Source organism: Apteryx mantelli, chromosome 2 (assembly GCF_036417845.1).
Source record: "Apteryx mantelli isolate bAptMan1 chromosome 2, bAptMan1.hap1, whole genome shotgun sequence".
Classification (NCBI taxonomy): domain Eukaryota; kingdom Metazoa; phylum Chordata; class Aves; order Apterygiformes; family Apterygidae; genus Apteryx; species Apteryx mantelli.
Genome location: NC_089979.1, coordinates 100,493,079 through 100,518,019, shown reverse-complemented (window position 1 = coordinate 100,518,019; position 24,941 = coordinate 100,493,079). Strand labels below are relative to the sequence as shown.

Here is a 24,941-nt window from a genome sequence, read left to right as displayed (position 1 = left end):
ACCTTCTGAACCTGCTGCCCTGTTACAACCAGAAGCTATTGGAGTGGCACAGTCTGTGGATTATTCCTGCCATTTTCGTACGTGCCTTTTGAAGTCTGCGTGCTGGTGAGAGAACACACACGCAAATTGGTATCCCCCACAGAAAAGAAATTTGGCCAAACTCGGCCATTACAACCCCTGCTTGGCAGTAACCAACCAACCAGCACATGTGCAGGTCAGGACCAGCTACAACAGACAGAGTTTTTTGGTCTTTGGGGACGCCAGAGAGCATGTGAAGGAAGAATGGGAAATAAGAGAATACAAAGTGCATATCTAAATCATAAATCAGACTTCACAGGTTCCACTGCTCATGGAACAACTTTTTTTTTTTCCTGCTTTTTAATCCCATTAATTTCAAGAAACCAATACAGATAGGAGTAAGATTTTTATCTCGTCCCTTCCTGAATTCCAGTTTCAGGGTCAGTCATTTATATCTCCGATTCACAACAAGAATATCACAGAATAATCCAGCCTGATTTTCAGACTCTTCACTGAGTTTCTTTGGCTGGCAATTACAGTGAGGATGGGGGAGGAAAAAATCCCAAAACATCTTGTTTTAATCTTTAGGCCAGTATGTCTGGTCTGGAAATCTCTGAACCAACATAAAGATGGAAGTCCCCAATGTCGACTTACCCAATCATGTTTCCAAAGGGATGACTGCTCTAGCTGTTCTTTTTTGGACAACTTGTCCTAAACCAAAGGTATCTTCTGACAACTGAAAAAAAATCACTAGTTCAATTTGCTCTAAGGGATTTTCTATTCAAGTTCTGACATAAGGAGGATAAATATGTTTAGATCTGTTTAATGACTGGATCTGATGGTCAAATCCTCAAGGGGTGTGAATGTGTGTAATTCCACTGCTTTCAGTGCAGGCTTTCCAAAATACATTAGCTGAAATCCTTGCTCTGAATGAACAGTCCCCACTATCCTTCAATAGTTTGCTAAGAAAATAGTTACAAGTTTTAGACCTTTTTGTCAACCCAGTGAAAGCAGGAATAAAAATAGTGGTATCAGCTACAAAGTGAGTTGCAAAGTATAAACTCAAAGAGCATATGTGAGCAATGCACTAGTACTAGAAAGGTGTTCAGGAAATAGCATAGCATGGAACAGCAAAGCTGATGACAAATGTAGTTTCAGTCCATTGCTATTTCAAATTTCTGAAGACAACATTATGATCTGTAATGAAAGTAAATTGGGTCTTTACACAGAAATGAACATTTGAAATAATCATTTCAGTTTCGTCTAAAAGTTTCACTTTACAAAGCCCGTATATTTTGATTCTCAGGGTTTATATTTATAGTTAAGTGGAGGAGATGAGAATTTTGAAAGTTATTGCAACACCCAAAATCATATTTTTGTTCGAAAAGGCACTGCTCATTCTTTTATAACTAGAACAGTTACTTTAAAACAGTTTCAAAGCAACAATTTTGAAACAGGTTTGTACACATGAAACATTTTAAAATTCTAAGTCTGAATTTGTCTTTATAAAGTTTCATGTGAAAAATTTCACTCAGCTGTGACTAAAGGTGTTCAAGAGTTGCATGAGACCTACTCTCTAATCCACAGAAACAGACAAAAAACTTACAATCTTCCTTTGAATGTCGCAAATTTTCAAGTGAACAGTTAAAGAAAAAGCAAAGATACAATATCACAAGATACACCTACTCCTATCCAGGCGACTGTAGCCACTGAGATTAACTTTACTTATACTTTGTATCATGCCAGTATAGTATCTGATTCACATATTTTGCAAAAGTAATGAAATTTTAATAAAGAAAGTTCCATCCCCTTCCTTTTATTCTAACACACTGTCAACATTTTTGTTGAGCATCTGTCTACTGATATTTATCAGGCCACTGGGAGAGATATGAGCACCAGTTAATTGCACTTTTTTAGAAGCTGCAGGTTAGCTAGGATTTAAATTAAAGCTATCTTTGAAAGAAAAGGAGCAGTGGCAATGTCTCCACAAAAGAGATTGATTGAATTTAGTCTACCGCAAGTACAAGATGACATTAGACCAGTACTAGCAAATGATTTTACCCTTATTAAAGGGTTGCCAGGATAGCTCTTTCCACACCAGCCTACAGGATTGGTGACAGCTCCTGTTTCCTCGCCCCTGTTTGTTCCCTCCAACCGTTCTCCCTTAGCCTGAGCACACTCAAAGCTGTCGCTACTCTCACTGCAGCCGCCAGATGCAAGAACTGCTGAGCTTGATTAATTCAGAGCCTGATCTGTGTTTTAAAAATGGCAGGCTTTTAATACCCCACAAACTCCTAAAAAAGATCTCATTGATATTCCTGAAAAAGAAGCAAGCATAAAGCAGGATAACTTCTATTGTTATCTCTTGAATTCTACAGCCAGAACACATTATCTCATATGAAAAGATACAATTCTTGAAGAGGAACCTTGTAATTATTCTGGCTATTTAAATAGAGTCATTATGCGCAGATATGACCATTTTTCTTCCTATATGTAGTAACTCCTGTGAGCTTGAACAAAAACTGAAGTGTTAGAGGATCAGGGGGACCCAGACTCAAAAAAAGAAAAGTGCAGTGTATTACTGTTTCTTTATAAGGTTGAGTACCAGTGTTATTAATTCATGAGAAATCTTTTTCTGTAACTGTATCCGACTGCTGCAGTTTAAAAACGAAGGTACTGAAGCAAGACAGACCTGCTTAGAGACCTGGCACCACATGTAAAAATCTGCTACTTTCTGGTGAGAATGCGAATACCAATCACGAATGTCAGCATGCAGTGGCAGGTCAGCAAAAAGTGCCTCTGCACTGCGAGGCCCAGCATGTGCCCCAGCAGCAGTCAGCATGCTTTCCTGACCCACCCACATCCAATTTCATTTCTGTTCACAGAAAAATATATGCTCTGGAACATTTCAAGTGACCACAGATGCCCATTTATTGCATTAAATCCTCCTTGTGGAGGTGATGTCGGTGCTCAGACCTAGGAACTCAGGGCCCCCACCTGGCTCAGCTGTAACGGGGTAACCAGGTCTGCAGCACTTCTGCCTGCGTGTTTTCTCCTGTCTGGAGCAATCTCTCTCCTTCCATGCTGTCACTCTCAGACCAAAAGGTAGAGGCTAAAAACTCCTTTCCAAATACTATTATTTATGAGGATGCAGCCACCCACATGAAGAGTGGCATACCATCAGTTGCTGACTTACAGGAAAGAAAATACCAGCTGATTCGTGGCTTCAGAGCTCCTTTTGAGTGGAAATACGGTACTGAAATCTTGGGGAGAAAAAGGAAGGATGAAAGGAAAGAAGAGGATAAATATTCAGTAGATATATTCTCTAGTATATCGAAGGCCTAGCCTAGCCAGCTAAGCAAACACACCTACTCAAATATCTTTTCTCAGTCGGTAATGTGTTTTCTACTTTTGTTTCTTTTCCAAAGTTACAACCATCTGAAGTTAAGAAATAATAATAAGTGCTTTTTTACCCCTACAGAGCAGCTTTTCTCAGAAGACAAGTTAGCCCTCCAGAAGACTATATGGACATTTGAAAACTATTGCCAACATCAAACTTTCTGAGTGAAGGCTTTTTCTTTTCTCTCTCTTTTTTTTTTTTTAAACTGGGATTGCATATAGATTGCAGATGTACTACAAAGCTCCTTGCTAGAGAGAAGCAATTTAATCTAAACACAGCTTGTGCGCTTTCCTTACCCTCTTGAGCTTTGTTTCTTTTAAAAGAGAAAATTTGCCCCCCTCCCTTGTCCTTGCAATGAAAATGTACCTTACAATCTAGATGAAAATGTGATGTTCCTGTGGTCCAACAGATAATGATGATCCAGAAACTGCTCTTCTCCCCCAGCTCAAAGCAATGTTGCAGGTCAACACCCAGTATCCAAGCTCAAACTGAGCTACAAATCCTACCTCTCCATACAGCACCATCATAAATGTGGTTTTCAAAGAGCCTAGGCACAGTTTAAGGGGGCACTGCCAATGAAATGCAACTCGATTGGGGTATTCCATCAACTTAGCCTTATCTGGAAGGTCCAAGTATTGTTCCTTCTTCTGGAGCTTAAGGATTAAAAATACAACTACAAACAATTCATCAGCATCAGACTTCAGACAACAGGTCACAGAGGTCTTTAATACCTGGAATGAAGTCAAGGTACATACCTAGGTGTCACACCTGCAATCTTTGATGCCGACTGGCATGCAAAGGGCATGGAAGAGTTCAGCTAGAAGTTATGAATTTGATGTAGAAATTACTGGGTGAGGTTCCTTGTCCTGGGTGTAAAAAATCAGAGTAGCTGATCCATTAACTTGCCAACTGGACTGAGGCCAGGCTGATGGATATTTAGCTATTCATTTTGTTTTTGCTAAAGCTGGTTAAAATCTTTCAGCTGGAGAATGAATGCTTTTTATTTTTGAGGATGAAGGTTTAATGAAAACTTTTTTTAAAAAACAATTAATATTTTTCAAGAAAAAGTCAACATACATAACATTTCTAGTTTTCCTACAATATTTCACAATGTATTGTAAAGGGGCTATTTAAATGTTAAAAAAAAAAATGTTTTGGACTCTGCCTTCCAGAATTAAGTCCACTTTGAAGCTAAGAAAACAAAACCAGCTTGGATTCATTGAAGTTCATCAAGGTGGGGAGGATGAGGGGGAGAGAAGAAAAAACATTAAGTTTTGATCAGCTTCCATTTTGACCTGCCTAAATGTTCTTCTGTATACATCTATTTATCCAGGTAACTGAATTCTTGGGCTTGAGGCAACAAGCTGTCCATAACTGTGCAGATGACATGCCTCTTCTTATCTTCCAAGTGCCGACACAGACATCTACCATGGCTCTAACTGGAGACCCGTCTAGACTTCAGCTCTGTGACTCTTAGAAACTGTCTTCTTAGAAACTGTCCACTGTTAAGGCCCTGGACTTGAAGTCCTGGCATCAGCTTGCAATTTTCATAAGCATTGCTGATAGGTTCAGTGTCCAAGAGAGCACTGTGGGCCACAGCCTTCTCTATCAATTAAAAATCCTAAATAAAATCCTGTTTGTGTGTCCTGAAGTCTTGAACAGTTGGTAAGTAGTTGTTCAATACACTTCCACTTCTCTAAGAACACTACTACCACTGCAGAATCTTAGTTTTCCTTTTCACCTTAAAAAAAGTTCAGGCTTGAGTTGAGTGGTTCCAAAGAGTCCCAAGCCAGTGTAACAAATAGAAAAAGACAGTGTGGAGTACCCATATTGTTGGATAAGCTAGAACATTGCTCTGTACCATCTCCCTTTGTGCAAGTTTATATGCCACTGGAAAGCTACCTTGGCATTCACTGAAAAGAGCATGTGTGAGGATGGATACTGAGGTGCTAGCTTCAGATATGAAATGTGTACAGGTCAGATAAACATTAGTACACATTGTCCCCTGCTCATCTTGTCATATCCTAAGAGCATTTGCAGAGAGCTGAAGCCCTCTGAAAGAACTGGTTCAGATTTACACAGTACCATGTATTTCAGCAGGGTGTTAACTCAGATACCAAGAGATAAATCAGATGTTTACATAAATGATTATATTCTGCACAGATGAAAAGAGAAAAGCAGAAGCATAAATATACACAAATTGCTTTGAGTGACATCCCTTGATGATATTGGAAAGTTATATGTAGGAAATATTACCACTTCAGTCAGAAAAGATGCAGGGCATATTCACATCACATCGAAAGGCAGCCAAGCTCAAAGCCTAGTGGACATTAGATGCATGATGCACTGGGAGTGGAATCTTCTTCTGACAATTTGCATTAGCAAAGCTTACTCTGTGCTGGGAGTTCAGAAGAGTACTGAGATTACTTCTCCTGATTCGTCTGTTCCCTGTATAACTTGATATAATCTAATATTCTCCACCCTTCTTTTCTGGTGTGCAACATCATCAAGCTCTGTGAGATAACATTTAAATTTACGTTACATGTTGAGCAGCTCCTAATGCAATTAGTCTTAAGGTAATAGTGTAATTTGGTTTTGGATGGGAAGATTTACAAAGAAAATTAGAATAAATGAATGCACAAAGCACCAGCTGGTGCTTATACCTACTCCCACATAAGAAGAATATTTCTATTTGCAATCCTATGAAAGATGAGATAATTTGGATAACAAGGATCAACAAAGGGTCATGCAGCAGTTGGTCTAAACAGAAAGAAATCCACAGACAAATCCTGAGCCATGTGGGGTGTAAAGCATGCCAGAGCTGGTAACAGTCCAAAAGCATGTTACAAAGGGAAAAAAATAGTGCAGTTGATAAAGGTACCACATGGCACCCAATAGCAAGTGACGACGGTAACAGAAACAGTAGTAATTGATCAGGCAATTTGAGGGCTTCAGCTGAAAAAGGTTCTTCACTGACATGGCTTGGGAGCTAAGAAGTGCAGGAACTTGTGTTTACAGTGTGATCAGTATTTTGCATGAGAGGCTGTATAATTTCCATCCCTGGAGCTTTTCAAAACTCACCTAGACAAAGCCATGGCTGACCTGATCCAGTGTTGATGATAGTCCTGCTTTGAGCAGCAGGCTGGTCTGTATGATCTCCAGACAACCCTTCCAATAAACAGTTCTACAATTCTATGATAATTAGCTAGAGTTTCTAAGAAACAGTGTTAATTACCATTTCAGTTTTTCAAAACATAACCTCAAAAGAGTGCATCTTTAACTATTTTAACAACATCTTGATTGTCTTGTGGGTATATCAGTAAACAGCTTCTCCCAAAATGAAGACTGAAATTTAGCAGACAATGAAGAAGGTACTAGTGTCTATATATACCCGCTCCTGAAGAGCTTCAGCTAGATCATCAGAATCAGAGATGTCTCTAAACTTCCCCAAGGTCCAAGTGACCATGAAGGAAAAAAACCCTATATTATCAGCAAATCCTGTTGCCAGTTACTTCCTGTCTTACAAAATTTGACTTCAGTTGCTTACCAAATTTTGCTCAACTTTAGGCACCTTTGCTAACACTTCCACTGCCTCATTCGTCCCAAGATGAAAGTCTGTCTTGGCAAATAGGCTATGCCTGAGGACAGAGTATTTTGTCTGGTTCCAAAGTATCAGTAATTCCTGCCATCTGTATGAATTTAGTCTAATTTCTCCACACACTGGAATTCCCAAAGGCTGCGCAGCAGAATTACACCAAGGATTACAATCAGCCATATTGGAAGAAGAGAAGAACATAAGAAATGTGTGGAATTGTATGCTAATATAGCCAAACTCTACATGTATGAATCTGCGTGCACATACACACACATATACACCCTATAGGCCTAGCCAGCATGATTAGATGGTCTTAGCCAGAGAGAAAACAGGTAGTTAAAGGAGTTTTCAGGAGAGTTTTATGTATAGACATCAGGGAAGTAGTAGAGATGATGCTACTGTCTGGCAAAGTGCTAAATAAGGAAAGGAATAATGAACGGAATTCTCTTGATGGGGTTAGCCATGTATTTTTTTACATTTAACAAATGAAGCAGGCTGGCAATTAAGTGGGAAATTTCTGGAAAGCAAGTTCAAGAGTTTACCTGTTTAAAACCAAGCAATAGGTGGAGTTTATAAAAGGTGACAAAGTGGTTCAGATTCACTTGATATGCTGCATGAGAGAAACCTCTGCATGCATGATCACTAGATGGACCAGGCTTCCGACCAAGAGGAGAGTGAGCAGATATGATAATCAACTGCGTGACTGCAATTTTTGTTTTTATACTTCCTGAAAGAATTTTTTTATACTTCCTACTTGACATTTGATCCATTACATAAATGTTCTGGTGGACAGCCTGAGCTCTGATCTCTCAAAGCTAAGGATCGAATAAAAATTCCTAATTGGAGGCAGGTAAGAGCCTTGCCTTAGCAAAACTGTATGTAAGACCCTGCAGTAATCTCAGATCAGATTTAAATTAGATACTACAAGCAATTCTCAAATAATTCCACCGGACACTGAGTTAGATGATTAAGCTTAAGGAAGTTTCCACCAGCTCAGAACATACTTCTGTTTTTCTTACAATCCCTCTCGGCCCAACTGATATCATGACTGGTTGCCCCTAACAACACTGAAGATGGAAATGATCTATTAGAAAGGTTTTTCCAGCACTAGTGGAAGATGAATTCCCCTAGTGGGTACATGAAGAGGACCAACATGATCACTGCCTCCTTCAGAGCCTCCTGGGAGCTACAGACTTGGCCTTTCCCAAAGAGTGCTGCTCTCTCTCTTCTGAATAGCCGAATTCCTGAGAGCACACAAAATTCATCATCTCCTGCACAGACAGTGAGCTACCATGGCTTCTTCTCAGCCTTCCTGATCATATGGAGTAAATTCAGCCAGAGTGGATTAATTTGCAGTCTCCCACCAAACCTGCTCCATATTTGAAGGAGTAACATCAGATTTTACTTACCATTTTAAGCATGAGATTTCCCCACAGAAATGCTGTCAAAAACCATTGCAAAATGACTGGAACTGTAAATTCCAAATTTGACAAATGCTCATGTAAGCACTGTGTTGCTACATGCCTCACCAAAGCATGCCTCACTGTGCAAGGTGGTAGCTGCAAACTAGATGTATTTCTTCTTGATTTGATACAGGCAGTATAAAATGCTAACAATATGCATAAATAACAGATTTTTCCAGGTATTTATTTTCATAATCCATTTGGAATAACATTTGCTAGGAAGAACAATACATTATGTTTTACCTTGTCCAAAATGCTTATGCTGCAGCTATAGCTGGGCTGTATATATATTACCTGGGTGCTGATGAAAACAGGTGCATGTTTTCAAGTGTGTTACGATAGACTTGTAATAACAACACCTCTAACTGATCCTCTCTTCTGTGTCTTACCAAGAAAGCTGGCAGCTTTCCTACTTAACCTGCTTTTGAAATTCCCCTCCCAGTAGTTGCTCTTGTTCGACTTTGTTCAGCTGGCAACTGTCACAGGAAGCCTGCATGGACCCAGCTGAGGTAACCGCAGATTTCCCGTACTGGATCCACTGCTCTGCTGCGGGTTATTGGCAAAGCGGCAGAGTCAGCAAGGTGGGGAGGTATGCCCACATCCCAGTTCACAGTGTAGTATGTCAGCTTTAATTGCAGAGTAACAGGAGTGTGAGCTAGCACACAGTGGCACGTATTGGGTTGACTGAGTCACCAGCTTTTTCCCCCCCTCATTGAACTGGGGAACAAGTACTTAAAATAGTCTGGGAGGAAAAAAAAAATCCTTGCCAGAGGAGGGAGAGCTATAGAGAAGCACAGCAGTGCTCTCCAAAGCAGGGAGGAGAGGGGACTGGGCTCTGCTGCGGCCTCACACCCTCCTGCAGTTTCATCTGACATCTACAAGTTAGCCATTAACAGGAAGAGCGGGGGACAAGCCTTGCACTTGTAGCCTGTGCACGGAACAACAGAGCTGATTTCAGGAGCTTTTCCCTCCTGAAACTCGAAGAATTAGTGCCATTTCAGCTTCATCTGCAGGGCTTCCCCCCCCATCCCCGTATTTAAATGACCTGGATATAGAAAGATCCGCAGTTTGCCAACACACACAGAAATCAGGTGAGTAAACTGACTGATATAGGTTGGCTTTACACAAACACATTGTTACACACCATTCTGAGGCTATGCCCAGTAAAATGACTGGAGACCTGCTTGTGGCAAAAACAGCTATACTGCACATACATATGAGTAATTACTAGTTGAACCAGAACTAATTCTACAAAGAGCTATAGCAATTGTTAGCCAAATTGAGTCTGCCATGGCAGATGCTAAAATAATTGCTCAGGGGGGTTGCAGGCCATATCTAAGCAGTTAATTCATTAGAAGTGTAATCTGCAGACTGGCAATGGAAGAGCAGACAAGATGGTGGTAAAAAGAGCACAGCTCTTCACTCAAACAAGCACTAGTGCTCCTCACCTCCTATTTCCCTACTCCTACAAACAATTCATGCTTCAGTTAAAGATCAGAAATGCATATATTCACTTATTGTTATTGCTGAACACATTTCCTAGTGGCTTGGGTTTGGAAAATCAGAGCATTTTGCTAATATATTGTACAGTCATCATTCCAGCCATCAAATACAGGAAGTCACTGCCCTGATATAAATCTCTTTCATGAAAAGAGTAGAATATTCTTAAACAGCTGTGACAGATACTGGTTTCAACTGACAAATACATTTCAGCAAACAAGTATTTTGTTTGCTTCCTCAAACATTCACACAGGTGCTGTCGACTGGCACAAATGTTCACAGGAATGCCTGCATGGGTACTTGCAGAAACAAAAATTATATTCCCCAAGGAGGGCTTTTTCACAAAGGATACTTGTGTACTTCTCAACTCCAGAAGAAAAATGTTCCTGGGTGATTTGTTTGACAAGTCTTATCAAACCCTTGACTCTACTTGGATGTAATTCTCAGCTGGGCAAAGGGTCATTTGTGTCCACCCAAGTCCTCCAAGTAGAGGTTACATAGGACTTTAGTGGAAAATACGTCACATTCAGGCTCTGTGTAAGGGGGCACATGCTACTGTAGAAAAGGGAGCCACTTGCAGGGAAAAGAGCAATGGTTAGACCCTGCATTTGCTTTGCATTATTCTCCAGGTTCTGCATGCAAACTGTTAAAATTGCTCTGTCCCTGAGCATTGATTACTTGTATATTTGCACCTCCAGAACACAGGAGCAAAGCAATAAAACAATACAATTTAATTTGGCACAACTGACTGTAGAAGGAACAGTGCTTGACATAAACCAGATAAAAATAAATGTTAGACAAATATACATCCAACTGCTGCATACCGAGAACTTCAGGTGGTTTTTATGAGCTTATAAGCTTGGATGTATGCAAAAGAAAACAGTAAAGTCAGCTTTATGGCCAGGTTGCCAGCCTTACTCATGCTGAATAGTACCTAACTTCACAAAGCACACAACTCCTTTACAGCTCAGCATGGTGAAGGAGGAGAGAATCTATTACAAAATATGAAATAGTTAGGGTTTTCTACAGATATTATGGGAAAGCTCAGCAAGGGTTAGTGAGGAAAACAAGTTTTTAGCCATGCTCCAAATCACTTATGGTTTTATGAAACAGCTTCTCCTGAACTGCTTCTGGAAATGACAGCAATCCAGCAAAGGGTGTAGTGGCAAAGACATTACATGAGCCCATTTCTATTAAATGAAGAAATAGGCCTCTATGTAACATGCCTGCTGAATTTTTCTCAGTGGTCCTAGGAAACTTAATTTGTCCCCTGCCCCCCGCCCCCCAACCTTTTCTACTAGATGTTTAAACATCTGTTTTTCACTGTAAAAGTCATCATCAGAGAGTTATAATAAAAAAATGAGATGACTGGTTAGCTGATTAACAGCCCGCTTGATTGTTGTGCTGTAAATGAATCAGTTTTTTCTCAAACTCTGCTCTGAGAGTGACCTTTCTGACACCAGAGATGTCCAAAACAATGGCACTACCATATATATAGAGCCAGGCAATTTCCAAATTTCCATGCAGTAACGCCCTCCCTAAACACCTGCTAAAAGACAGAATACTGTGCCATCCAAATAATATTAAAATCCAACTAATAGGCCCTTTCAAAATGGCCACCCACAAAAGGAAAACTGCTGTCCACTACAAACTGAATCAAAGTACAATCCAAAGTAATCGCTCCTGCCTGGTAAGAGATGCAAATGAATTGTTTTTCTGAAGGCTGTATACCAAATGCACTTTCTTCCACATAAAATACTTGCAGAAATCAGAAAAACACAAACAGGAAAATATTCCAATTTGGGCAGAACCTAGCACTTCTCTGAAACAAAATTTCTGAAAATTGACATTTGTTACACAGGCTTTTCCAAGTCTGTCACTGGACCTCATTTTCAGAGCAGAGCTTTTATTAATTCTTCAAGTATATACGACACGTGTGCATAAGAGATGCACCCTGCTGACAAACACTGTCTCCTCAGGTCATTGCTTGATGAACTTAACACAGCAGCTTGGGGATGAGCACACAGATTCGGAACACATGTACTAGACGATGTTTGGAATATGCCATGCTACACTATGTACTTATTTGATGTTTTCCCTACAAACAAGAAGCAACAGACCTTACATTAGGGTCCTGCAGGCCGGAGGTCTTACTGGGATTTACAAAAGAGGTCTCTTCTTTCACAGCCTGTTAAAAGAAAGAGCCAAAGTTTAGTACAACATCCATACACTTACGATTCTACGTCTATTTATTAAAAAAAAAAAATCTGTAAGTACTCAAGCAATATGCAATGTTCAAAATGCCTATTCTGAACAGATTTAAGAAGCATGGTTTTTCTTTTATCATCTCCTATTGTTGACATTCACTTTGATAAGCTACAGTGTACAATCTGCAGAGCAATAGTGTCAGGAAGAGATTGGGTTGTAATAAAGCAAGAGAAGGAAAGGAAAAGTGTTTCCTCCAGAAGGCGTTTGAGCAGAAATAATAAAAACAACCAAAGCAAACACACTGATGGTTGAGCTGTTCTTTTAATTAAAATAAATATTTATGTAACCTAATCAGAAGCATCAAGCCAACTCTCACAGCTTTTCATTCATTCTTTGAAAAACTAACAAAAAAGTGGGACCCCTACATGCAGTTACACTGTACATGCAATTCACAGAAAGTCTCACCCACTACTGCTTCCTGCTAAATTACAGAGCCCTGTCTCTCTCATACCATTTGTCTATAGAGTAGAAAACACTACTATTGCAAAACAGCTTGCATGAAAATTGCTTGACAACCCAGGAATGCCCAGTTTGGGCAGGTGTTGGTAGATTATACTCTACAATTAAGTTACAGGATTCCACAATCTATGTTTAAAGGCCAGTCTCAGCACAATACTACACCACTATATAGAAAATACTGGCTGAAGACACGAGTATCTCCAGACCAGTAATGGACTTGGCAGGCTCTGACATTTCCATTCTGCTAAATGGATAGAAGGGAGCTGATATGGGCCATCAACAGAGTGATTTTTCAGTGCTCAACATCTGAGCCATGATAATTTAAGGACATTGGTTCAGATCAAATTGAATTAAATGCATGTCAGTCTCATCTTCTTCAAAACAGGCTGTAGATTTCCCAAGAGACCTTCCATTCAACACAAAATTGATTTCATCTGAGGGTACTCATAAGAAAAGGAAAGGAAATCAAGAGCTCAGTTTCTTCTATACTTTAATGATGAACTACAAAACCTCAGTAGGGATGCTCAGCCCTTGAGGTGTTTCCCCGAGTTGTGAGAGTTTTAGGCTCATGTCCCCCTTGTGCCAGACGAAACAGAAGCCCCATCACCACTTCCTGGGTCACCTATTTACCAGCGAATTACCCCTGGTGGAAACAGACTGCTTTGGCTTGTACGCACAGTAAGCAGCAGGGATAATTAAACGGGGACCACCTGGAATCTAGAAGAAAGTGGATTCAAACCTGGGCCTACTCCAGCTCACACAAGTACCCAAGGTGATGGGTTAGGGCATATTTTGAGGTAAGACTCTCCTTAACCCTTCCTGCTCAGGTTGTTCCACCTCGTCTGTTGATATTGAAACCTTTATCAAGACAGAGAGAACTCTCTCAGCCTTGTGGGCAGGCTTGTCCCTCTCCTACTGAAGGCTTTTTTATACAGGGGAGTACAGGACCAGCAGTGGATACTGTGGAGGGTCCATTCCAATCCAGCACTCCTATATAGGTGGATTTAAACACCCTCAGGCAGAGGTTTCCTAAGTCCTGGACAAATGCTCTAAAGAATCAGATAAAAGGGAAGCACAACCACCACCATTGCAACTCAGCCACCAAAAGTTTTACAGCCAAACTTTCCAATGTGTTAGTATCATACCATGAATAATTTCAGGACTGGGAGTACAATTTTCAGTTGATTTATAATTTTAAGAAATTTAGCTCAGCTCTAGAAAACATTTTTTTCTGGCCTTATAGTAGCTCTGTCTAGCCTAATATTTATTCACAATCTAGTGCTTTCTTAAAAGGAAAGAGTGTTTTTTTTAAGGCACTGAGAGAAAGCATTGAAAATCATTCTTTGTTGGCACAGATGAGCACTGAAGTAATATTTCTTTGTTCTGCAAAGATTATGATGCTTTTTATAAAGCTGTTGGGTTTCTGGAAGCTGAAAACATGAATCCAGCTGTCAGAAACTTAATACACAGCCTCTTCTTTCACACTGATGTCTTAACAACATTTTATTGTTAAGCCTGACAAGCTAGCTGCTTATTATTTGTCAAATTGGCTATTTTTTAAAACCATAAGTTTTACTTTATTCCAATTTTCACCAAATTAACTGAGCTGAATTTTAAGATGCTCTTGAACACAACAATAGGAAACAGAATACAGTGCTTGAGGAGGGACTGCAGCAATTGCAACAGTGAATGAAATGATTAAAGTTCCACCTACTTAAACACCACAGGCCAAGGACCTCATTAGCCAGTTGAGAGGGCTTCAGTGTATTAGACCCTAATAACTGACCCTCAGTTTCTTCTTGGTTCTGTGACTATATTATCACTCTTCTGTATTCTCTGCTTTAGAAGGCTAAGCTAGCTTCTGAAAAAGTGCTATATTCCTAAACAGCATGATCAGCATCTTGAGGAACTTTTCTTTGTATTAATTTTCTCCATTACTACTCATGCTTTAGAGAATAGGAAATACTCCAGTATCTACAAATTAGTACTGTTGACCAGGGAGCAAGTAGTTCTACTCTCAGCTGGAGGGAGAGAGGGAGCCCATAAAGAAATGGTGAGGCTGTTCATGGTTCAGCTGATGCAAGAGTGCACACTAGGTGCCAAATACTTGGGTCTGCATTGGCAGATACAAATGAATGGGGATGGGATAATACTCCTCCTCTGCCTTATTTTTCTCTTCCATGCCTATGGATGAACAGACATAGGATAATGTTACACCTGCAAACGGCTTCAGACATCAGGAATTGTACTGCCCTTACCTTACTTGTTTGTTTGGGGGGGGGGGGTCTTTTCTTTTTTCCAGAAGGAGGTAGGTCATCAGGTGACAGTAGACTTCTATTTTTCCTCCTAACTCAACAAATCACATTCACTAACCACACAAGGACTTCCTAAACCTTACTGAAAAGACCTGACCCATAATGTAAAACAAGAATTATGCTTGTACCCAACACACGCACATTCTAACAGTACAATGCTCGGATGGTCTGAGTTTATTAAAAACACAAAAACAAATTCATGTGGTAGGGCAAGGATATGGGTCCCCACTGCAGGATGTCCTCCACCAATCCAAAAAGAGAGTTTGGTCAAGGCTAGCACCAGATACCTGGTGGGGAACATATATGGAGAACCAGGCAGAGGCTCTATCACCCCACACAGCCCTGTCACCTGTATAGCACTGAGATGTGTAAGAAGGACAGAGGCAGCAACACAGAGCTGCTCAGATTTCCTTAACTAAGGCATATTCTTCCTTTACCCGGAGGCCACTGCTCTGAGAGGAAGGGGCTTCAGGGTATGCAGGGCATGGTGGACCTGGAAACTTCATTCATAGAGAATCAGATTCATTCAATAATTACCAAAAGTGAAACAAGCTAGCTCTTCTGGCTAGCTGCAAAACAAACCGCAAAGAGACTGCAAACTGCAAAAGACTGCAAAACAAACAAAAGAAAGGTTTTGATCCATATAGTCCATCCATATAGTGCCATTCTTCTTTCCAGGGAGAAAAAAATTATTAATATTTCATTTTTTTATGCAATTTCCTTTCTGGACAGTGTTAGAAACAAAGGTAAAGCATTACTTTATCACACTAGAGACAAGAAATATGCCTGGACAGAAATGCTATCATACAGGTTTTATTCACAGGTGATTGCTAAGAAAGACTAGTTTCACCAAGAGATGGAAAGAAGAGAAAAGCATTTAAGTAATACCAAATTTTGACCACAGTTGCCTAAGCAATCTGCCTACAGGCTTGCTAGTCCAATACTGACAGTTGCTCAGTTTTCACTTGACTCCTCAGCACCCAGAACTGCTGCTGCTGTCCCACAAGGATTAGTGAAATGCATACCCCTCTCCAGATCCTTTCGAGTCTTAGAGAGGGGAAGGGACATGTTCCAGGGATGCCACGTCAGGTTTCTGCTGAGCTTTTCAGTAGAGGTGGGAATGCTTTCTGGCCCATGGGAGCAGTCCCACACACAAACTCAGCCCCACAAGGGCTGGATTTCCCTAGCAAACAGCAGCCCTTTCTATTTTCTTCTGAAGGAAGAGCTATCCCCAGGATGATGGGGAACAGGACCTCTAACTGGGAATTGGTTGCATTGGGCCTACCAGGTGAGAGAACACAGGAAGAACATGCACATTTGGCCACAGCTCTCAAGGTTTATTTGCCACTGCTTCCCCTCAGATGATTATTTTGGACTTTGGGCTGGTGAACCTCTGACAGGGTACTGTGCAACACAGGCTATGCTCTCCAAATCGCAAGCAAGCATCTCCGAGAGCTATTGCACTCTGTTCCTCTCCTCCATCGCAAGAGGCATCAATGCTGCTCTTACCCCATCTGATCCACAATAGGAATATCCTGAATCAGCAAAAAAGACTTCATGAAGAATCTGATCACTGCAGCGAAGGGGGAGGGTCAGGTTCCTGTCTGAGAAAGAAAGGGGGCAGGAAGTCTCTCATGAAACACATGATCTCTCTTATTTAACAATTTCACAAAGTTTCTAGTTACAGAAAGGAGGGAGAAGCAACAGAGCTTTCACATTTGGTGGTCTTCAAAGGTAAAGAAGCAATGGCTCTCTTTGAAGTGATCTGGGAATACTCCTCTGTCTTGGCTCTTTCTCGCTCTGCAATGCTGCTAAGGAAGCCTGAAGCATACCAGATTTTTCAGCAGTTCACCAACATCTCTGTCATTCTTCAGCCACATGATTGTCAGCTGATCTCAGTAGATAATACAGGCTAAGCAACACACCACTGGGAAAAACACTCTGCCAAGGTAAATCTACCCTGGCAATTTAATACATCAAATGTATCCTTTCAGGCAGAAAAGCATAATGGTTAGGTCTCTCTGGAACAGATTACTCTCTGTTCTTCTCTAGCACAGTGGGGCTCCTGGACTATGACGGGTCTCCTAGACATCACCACCATTAACAACGCGTGTGTCATCACACACTAGCAGTTACACACATGCCAGCTAGGAGACACAGCTGATGCATCAACAACAAGTTGTCACAGTTTTGTGACACCACTGGCAATTTTGCCTCTCATGTCCCAGGAAACAAATGAAAGATTTCCCTTTTCCCACTTTCTGTTTATCTAAATCCTCCCTCACCTTCTTTAACTCAACAAAGCTGCCATCTCATTTCCTCAGCTCCTTCCCTGTGTTTGAGGTATCATTGCTGACACACTTATAATGAGCTGCCATGTATCATCTATTGATCATCCTGGCCCACACACATTTCAAATCTCATGTTTTAATACCTCTGACACCCTTTATTTCCTGTAGTCTTACTTTTAAAGTTGAGCAAATCTGTTTTCCTTTAGAGACCGAACACACAGAATTTGAAACAGAGCCATTTTTAAACTCCATTGTTAAGAACAATTATAAGTGACATGATGTCACGCTCGCTGTTGTGCGTGTTGAGAGTACCCTAACAATTGCTTCTTTTTACTTTGCCTCAAATTTGCCAGTGAGTTTATTGCTCATCCAAGTGGGTGACTAAAAGCAACAGCTTTAGCAAGGCAACATGCACACAGGAGCTGTGCAAGCTTCCCCCACAGCTTGCACACCTCAGCCAGGACCTGTTATACTCTGTGTTATTCCACTTTTGACCTCTGCACTACCACAGCCAAACTGTGCGGTCACTTTGTGCTATGAATAAGGAGGGGTAACGGGAGGGAGGAAAGAAGGAGAGGGAAGCAAGCAAAATATAATTCCCAAGGGAGACAGGTTAAAATGTTGGCAATGCTGATCATTCAAGGTACTTAAGTCAACATCTAGTGAAAGCTAAGAACTCTCCAAGGAATCGAGAAGGATTTAAGTTCTATTATAAGAAAGGCAGCGTAAGATTATAAATGCTTAAGTGTCTTCCCTACAGCTACTCTATCTGCATTTATGACCTGATTAGGGTTTAAATCCAGATCCCCTTAAGTGAATAAAGCACCAAAGACCTACCTCTCATAAAGGCAGTGTATTTTTTCTAGAAATATGTGGAAAATTTACACAGACTTTGAAGCCGACAAGTCCTTGCAGTTGAATCCCTCCTTAAAGGGACAGCACAACGAAAAAGGCAAAGAATCATCAGAAATGCAGCTAGGAAAGACTAGGACTGTGAGTCACCTGACTTATGCACCTTTTCTACCATAAATAACGCATGGATCCCAGACTCATTCACACTTGCGGGCATGGCTTGCATCTATGAAGTAAGTACAGGCTGGAGGATGACACTGTACCTATGCACATCCTGAGGCGCTTTCTGCAGTGCAGACCAGTCCTTTTCTCGAGGCAACTCCTGACATCACAAGCTACCTGCTACCTGCACGTAATATGAATCCTGGTTTGCACATCTGCAATATTTAAAGCAAAACTACATCATCATCATCGGTCTATACTCGTTTCTAGGACAGGGAGGAAAAAGAGAGATGGCTATCAGCACTGGCCTAAAAATTTACATGTGTATAAGCTTGGGAAGAAAGTCAGTGTGTGAAAGGGGCTGCAGGAGTGACCGTCCCTTTGTTCAGTGTAAATGTCCCTTTGTTTAGTGAGGGTCAAGGCAGCAGAATCAATTGTCCCAGGACAGAAACCTGGCTGAGTAGAAGACACCCCTCATCAGCCAGGAGTTTCCCTTGGGGTTGATAAAGCAGAAGCGGAGAGTAGGGCATTGTCTGGTAGAGCTGAGGGTGAGGAGATGAAAACACCAGAGAAAATACAGGGCAAAAAAAACCCTTGAGCAAGTGCCAGGAAGGAAGCTTGAAGGCACAGCTTCTGCAAACAGAGAGGAGGCCTGGAGTAGTAAGCAGGGAACCCATCTCCTGCTGAGCAAAGGGGAATTGGATTTTGCATGCACTTTGCAAATAATTCCCCATCCCCCCAAATACCTTTTTTCCATAATTTTTCTCTCTGACAAACTACCCATAGTGCACCAAATTTGGTCAAAAGCTCAGCGGGGAAAGAGGTAATGTCATCTCTATGTTTGACTTCCACTAACTGCTTTGCAAAAATGTATCTTAAAAATGAGCTAGGCCTTCCCTTCTCTTCAGAGAGAGAAAGATGCAAAAATTAAAACAAAACAAAACAAAACAAAAAAACACACAAAGCAAGCAGCAAAAATTTGCTGAGGTAGAAATCTATGAGAAACAGGGTCTCTATGCCTTTCCTATTGTAACCTGATAGACTTACATGGGCCCAAGGATTTAGGAAAGCCTGGATAACAGGTGGAGAACACAAACATCACTTGTAGAAGACAAATTACTAGAACACAACTCACCCTCCCCTCTAAGAGAAAAAGCCTCGCTGAGATAGTCGTACGTTTGCTTGGGAGCCAGTACTTAATTCTAAGGATAATTAGGATTTGCCTGGAGCCAAAGGATATAAATAGCAACAGAAATCTGCTCATATCTTTTCCCCCATCAGCTGGGCCATGAACTGTTGGGCAAAAGGGCCTCTTTGTGATACTTTGTGAGTCCCCGGATCAATTCCAGCCTATCAGCACTGACTCATGCCAGCTGCCAAGGGGTTTTAAACGCCAAGGAGAGCCGGTCATTTGTGTTCTGGCAGCTCCTCATCGCTGCTTTATGCTGCTCCCTCTCAAATGGAGATTCTGATAAGGAATAAAAAAAATAAAAGAAGATAAAAGAAGAGAAAAGATGTCAGCTGCTACCCAGTGCTACACCCTCCCCTGGTGCTTAATTACGTGGGAACTGCAATATGCAGTCTGTCAGCTAGAAGGTGGCAGATCCCTGTGGTGCTGTTGGAAGGGTGTCCTGTGAAATACTGCTAGTTTACTCTACAACTATAGATACTGTAGGGTATGTCTGGTGCAAACCATGGCCTAAGATCCCCACAGGTGCATGTGGATCTCTCACATTTCTTACCCGTGGTGTCCATGGCCACAAACACCATTCTTTTCTAAGGCTCTCTCTCCTGTTGGTGTCTAGTTGCTATAAAGAAAGAAAACTATAGAAAATTTCCTGTCCAAGTTTTTGTTTTGCTCCTTTCTCTGCTTGCAAACATGCACTCCATTCTGAGAATTAACAAGGAACAGCTTCTGGTTCTACTCAATACAGGAGGTGCCTTTATAAACTTGTCACATCCTGATGTTAGTAGCATATGATATTGAAAATATTCCCTCTGCTTAGAAGAGGGAGCTGTTCGAAATATCTCAAGCAACAGTTTGTTAATTTTGGATTCAATTCTGTAGTGCATCAATATTTTTCTCATGCTTTTACACCTAACCATACAGTGAAGATGTCCATAGCATTTCTTAAAGTATAGGTTAGACCACAGACTTTGGGGAATGCCACTGGGAAGTAGCTTAGTTACCTGTATTGAGCTAGTTTTTCAAAGAGGTGAGGGACAAGAGGAGATAACCGGCTCCTGTGTAGCCTCTGCACTGGTTTTGAGGTGATAGATGGTGTGTTTCTACTCAATCCTTTACCACAGATCTTTTTCTTACCCCTTCCAGCACTCACCTAGCCACAGCTTCTTATTGTAACAGCTGACCATTGCCTGCTTTCTGCCTACTTATTTTTGCAGTATATTTGGGAAGTGTAATCATCCACACTCGACAGGAGAGGAGCTGAAGTGCAGAAGAACTCTTCCCTAGTTGTACAAGCAATTTTGTGGCTAAGCAAGGAATTGAATGAGGATTTGCAAGACTAAGGTGTCATCCTAAGTTACTGCTATCACTCTTACGGCATACTTCTTTAGCACCGAAAGCTTCAGGGATTTCAAACTGAACTTTATGCAATGATTTTTCCACAATATGTGCTATCCTGCAACAGTCTTCCTTCCCCTCCTTCCTCCTATAACCTTAAGACTTTTCTCGTTGGGACCAAGCCTATAGACATGTACATAATCCACCCTGACTGCTAAAGTCTCAGGCAAAACAATGCAGGTAGAAAGGCTAACAAGGGATGCTCGGCTTGTTCTGAAACCCACTTACAACACAGCAGCAGCAAAAGGATACAATTATGGCACACATGGAAAAGCAACTCAGGATGCTCTCCCTTGGAAAGCCTCAGGGTGAAAAATAAGGGCAGGGCAGGTGAACTGAGAGATGCATATGTTTAACACATTTCTTGTCTTGCCTTAGTAATATTGTACTATGAATGTAGAAGCACACCCTGCTTCCAAGTCTCTAACTATCCAGTCAAATATGATCATTAAGCATATTCAGGGGAAAATACAAACTTGAGAAATATACCATGACATTGTGTAGAAGAGAGACACGGAAAAAGAAAGGGCAAACCCAAGGACAAGCAAACAAGAAACATGCTGCATAAAACACAGTTGATATAACACAGAATTCAGAAAGAGAGGTGAGAGAACTGCTTTAAGCAAAAAAGTCAAAGAAAAAACCTCCTTCCCCCACGTGTTGTCAAATTTATGGTTTCTGTTCTTGAAATCTAGGGCAGTCAGAATAACCACATTTTGATATTTCCTTAGGTCTAGCTAGACCAGATGTAATCTAGTTCTCAGATGAAAGATCTGCCAGGGAACAACAAATACCCAGAAGATGACTATTAACAAAGTTCTTTGGAGGGCAGCTTGACCTAATATGTTACTGTGAAAAGAAACAAAGCAATGGAAACACCAATATAATCTGTATTCAAAGAGAATAGTATACACAAGGATACCACAGGAGCTTGGGATAAGAGTCATACCAATCTTTCTGACTCTACTTTTGTTCTTAAAGCATTCTATTCGTCTTTACTTCTGGCACAAATGGCCTTACCCTTTGTCCACCAATTATACTTAAAAAGAATCAAGTATTGGAAGTTTCACTTAGATTTACCTTTGACTGGGAAACTACCTTATTACAGTCATGCCATCTAGCAGTAGTTTTCAGTTGCATGACATTATTATAAGAGTTGTTGTGGTAATTTGAAACACAATGCAGCCGCTGTAAACACTGATCTAGCAGTGAAAATAGCAACTTGAAATTCAGCAAAAGGCACATGAACAAATAAGAAAACAGTATACAAACTAACACGTCACATCCGGATATATCTAAAGTAATTTCCTAAATAATAGCTATGAATCCAAATAAAACCTTTATCTTTAAAACATCCCTAGCCAATATTGCCATGAGTGGTGGGTAGTCTCAGGAAACTTCAGAGGTTACTCTTTCTCAGTTACAAGGTAAAAAAACAGCTACAAAGTGATAAAATTAAAACCTGGAGATTTGCTGGTGCCTTCTCTCCTATTTTCTCAGTCTCTTTCATCCTTATTAATTATGTCAGTTAGGAAAAACTTCTTATTTTCTTTATATCAGTCACAGTGAGTTACCTGAAGAAACTGTAGAGCAGCTAGGAAAAGCTACGTTGATGTGGGTACTCAAGATAAAATAATGTGCTTCCTCGGGAACGATGTTATTTTGGAAAATTGGTATAACCCATGCCAAAAATAGAAAGGGGAAATATCAAACACAGATTACCTGGGCACCCACTCTAAAAGCAGCTTCTACTTGAGCCTTAAGGATATTGCATTTCATGTGATCAGGAACAGAGGAAGGTGACACAGGGGCATGAAGAGTCTTTTCAGATACTTTCTTCTCTTCACCCTATATTTAATATAAAAGACAAGCACAGGGACATGTATTAGAAGAATAAGTTAACAAAATGATTAGGTCAAATTTTTACTTGTAACAATCTGGATCAACAATATTGGGTAAAACTTCGATGTTCGTACCCTGATAAGATATATCTGACAGAAAAAATTTTCAAAAGATTTAATGAATTGATACTATGATCAAGACAAAAAAGGCCTTAAGGGAAGCCTGGGTAACAGAGAGAGAAATTAATACACAGTGCTTAGAAACGCAGAAAAAAAACCAGCCAGGCACTGGAGTGGTTGCTCAAGCCTGAGATTACACTGAGGAAGTAAAACATTCCCTCAAAATATGCTACAGCAGGCAAAGGCGGGAAAGGTTCGCCAGGCTCAACTACAGTCAACATCACTTTCTTACACAACCCTAAGAATGTAAAGGGGCCTTGCAAATTTAAGGCACTGACAGATGGATTTGAAAGCATCTTCACATAACTGCAAACCAAGCTGAAATCTCCTTCATCAAAAAGAAAAAGAAAACAAAAATCCAGGGAGTTTAAATGTATCTGCTGCTGCTGCTTCCACTTGATGCAACCCCCTTAACTACTCAGTGTTCTGGATCAGAAATCTGAAGGCTCAGGACAGCTAGTTTAGTGACCTGTTCAAACATAGCCTAAAGATTTTTGTGATTTGAACAAACAAGATCCAGCAGAAATGCCAGTATGAATAAACTTCCCATGCAGAAAAGAAAAAAAGAGAAAAGAGAAGGACAATGTAATATTAATGTATAAACAAAAAGGGTATGGATGAGACTGGGTTTGTAAAGGCAGACTCTTAAGCAATCAAGCTATAATATGTTTTTCAAGAAGAATTCGGCAATGGCGTAACACCTATTGCAAGCTTTCCTATTCGTTCTGGAAATTAGACCCAAATTACAACTGAATAACAGCCTAATTATGCATTCATTTTCCTTTCGCACTGCTGCAAAGAGTGAAGGGCCATATATGTCTGGACAGAACAAATGTATAATGCTGTCATTCAGATTTCATTGTGCTTCACACTCACCTTGTGTACAGCTAAAGCATCAGTACACCAGCCCCAGTGTATCCCTGAGGCTCACCTCTGGCAAATTATCTCAAGACAGAACTGGTCAATTTATATTCACTGAAATTACCATATGATTAGCCCATAACTTGAAAAACTGTCTTCTTTATCCTTCCTTCTGCTCTCCCCTATGGTATTTCACTGGCTGACGGTAAGGAAAATCTTACTGACTCTTCTTTCAGATCCAAGAACAATCACAGACAAAAGGGAACATCACGATTCTGGGGACACTTTCTGCAAGCAGAGCAAATCATGAATGCAATTATGTTGCCTGAGGACACCATTTTGCGAACGCTGGGGGAAAAGAGCTAGACCTCTGAAAAAGTCTATTGAGATGGCAAGATATTTTTCATGTGTAAGCGAAGTTGAATGCAGAAGTCTGCTGGACCAAAATGCCATAGCTTCCAGGTATGATTTTGAACAACTGTCTGCTAACGGATTATCCATCATGAGTTTTTTTTCTCTGGGAAATCTCTAATAATTCTTACATGTCTATTTGCCAAACCACATTTACTATTTCTAATGGAAGATATTTCTGGACATTTCATTCTCTTCACTTTCCTCCTAAGGGAAAAAGAAAATACGTAAAATGAAAAGTGACAGCTTCTGGCTGGAGCAACTTATGGAACTGTAACCATCTATTCAGTCTTGAATATAACTACAATTCTGGCAAGCATCTGAAAAAGCAATTGAAATATTCACTTGCTGTAGGTGGCTTTTCTGGGATACCCATGAAGCTAAGAAGTGGAAATAATCAAAAGGACAAAATTAAGTCTAAAGAAAGCACAACTTTTCCTTGACCAACAGTCTTATTAGCTACTACACACTTCAAAAGGACTGCTCTTATCAGCAACTTTTAAGTGTATTGATTTCTAACAGTAGAAAAAACAATGCATTAAGCAATGACATTTCTAAAGGCCATGTAAAATCCCACCTTTGTTTTATCACTGGATACTAATTAAATATCATTTCAGTCAAGCCAGATTAAGTCACTGTATTTTACTAGCTAAATGAAGACAACTGATGCTTGTTTAAGACACAAGCTTGTTTCATAACTTCAAAACTTCCTAAGTCCCATCCATTTGGTATCGAGTATCT

At 40.5% G+C, this 24,941-nt stretch overlaps 1 protein-coding gene across 1 annotated transcript in view; it reads right to left on the bottom strand.

The window, feature by feature from the left end:
* The window catches only part of EPB41L4B (erythrocyte membrane protein band 4.1 like 4B), a 180,192-nt gene that overhangs the window by 32,381 nt on the left and 122,870 nt on the right, over positions 1–24,941 (bottom strand). Inside the window, exons 18-19 of the mRNA XM_067291164.1 lie at positions 22,630–22,755; positions 12,097–12,164 (exon numbers count right to left, since the gene is read on the bottom strand). Of these exons, the coding sequence (XP_067147265.1) occupies positions 12,097–12,164; positions 22,630–22,755 (194 nt within the window). The remainder of the gene's footprint in view (positions 1–12,096; positions 12,165–22,629; positions 22,756–24,941) is intronic.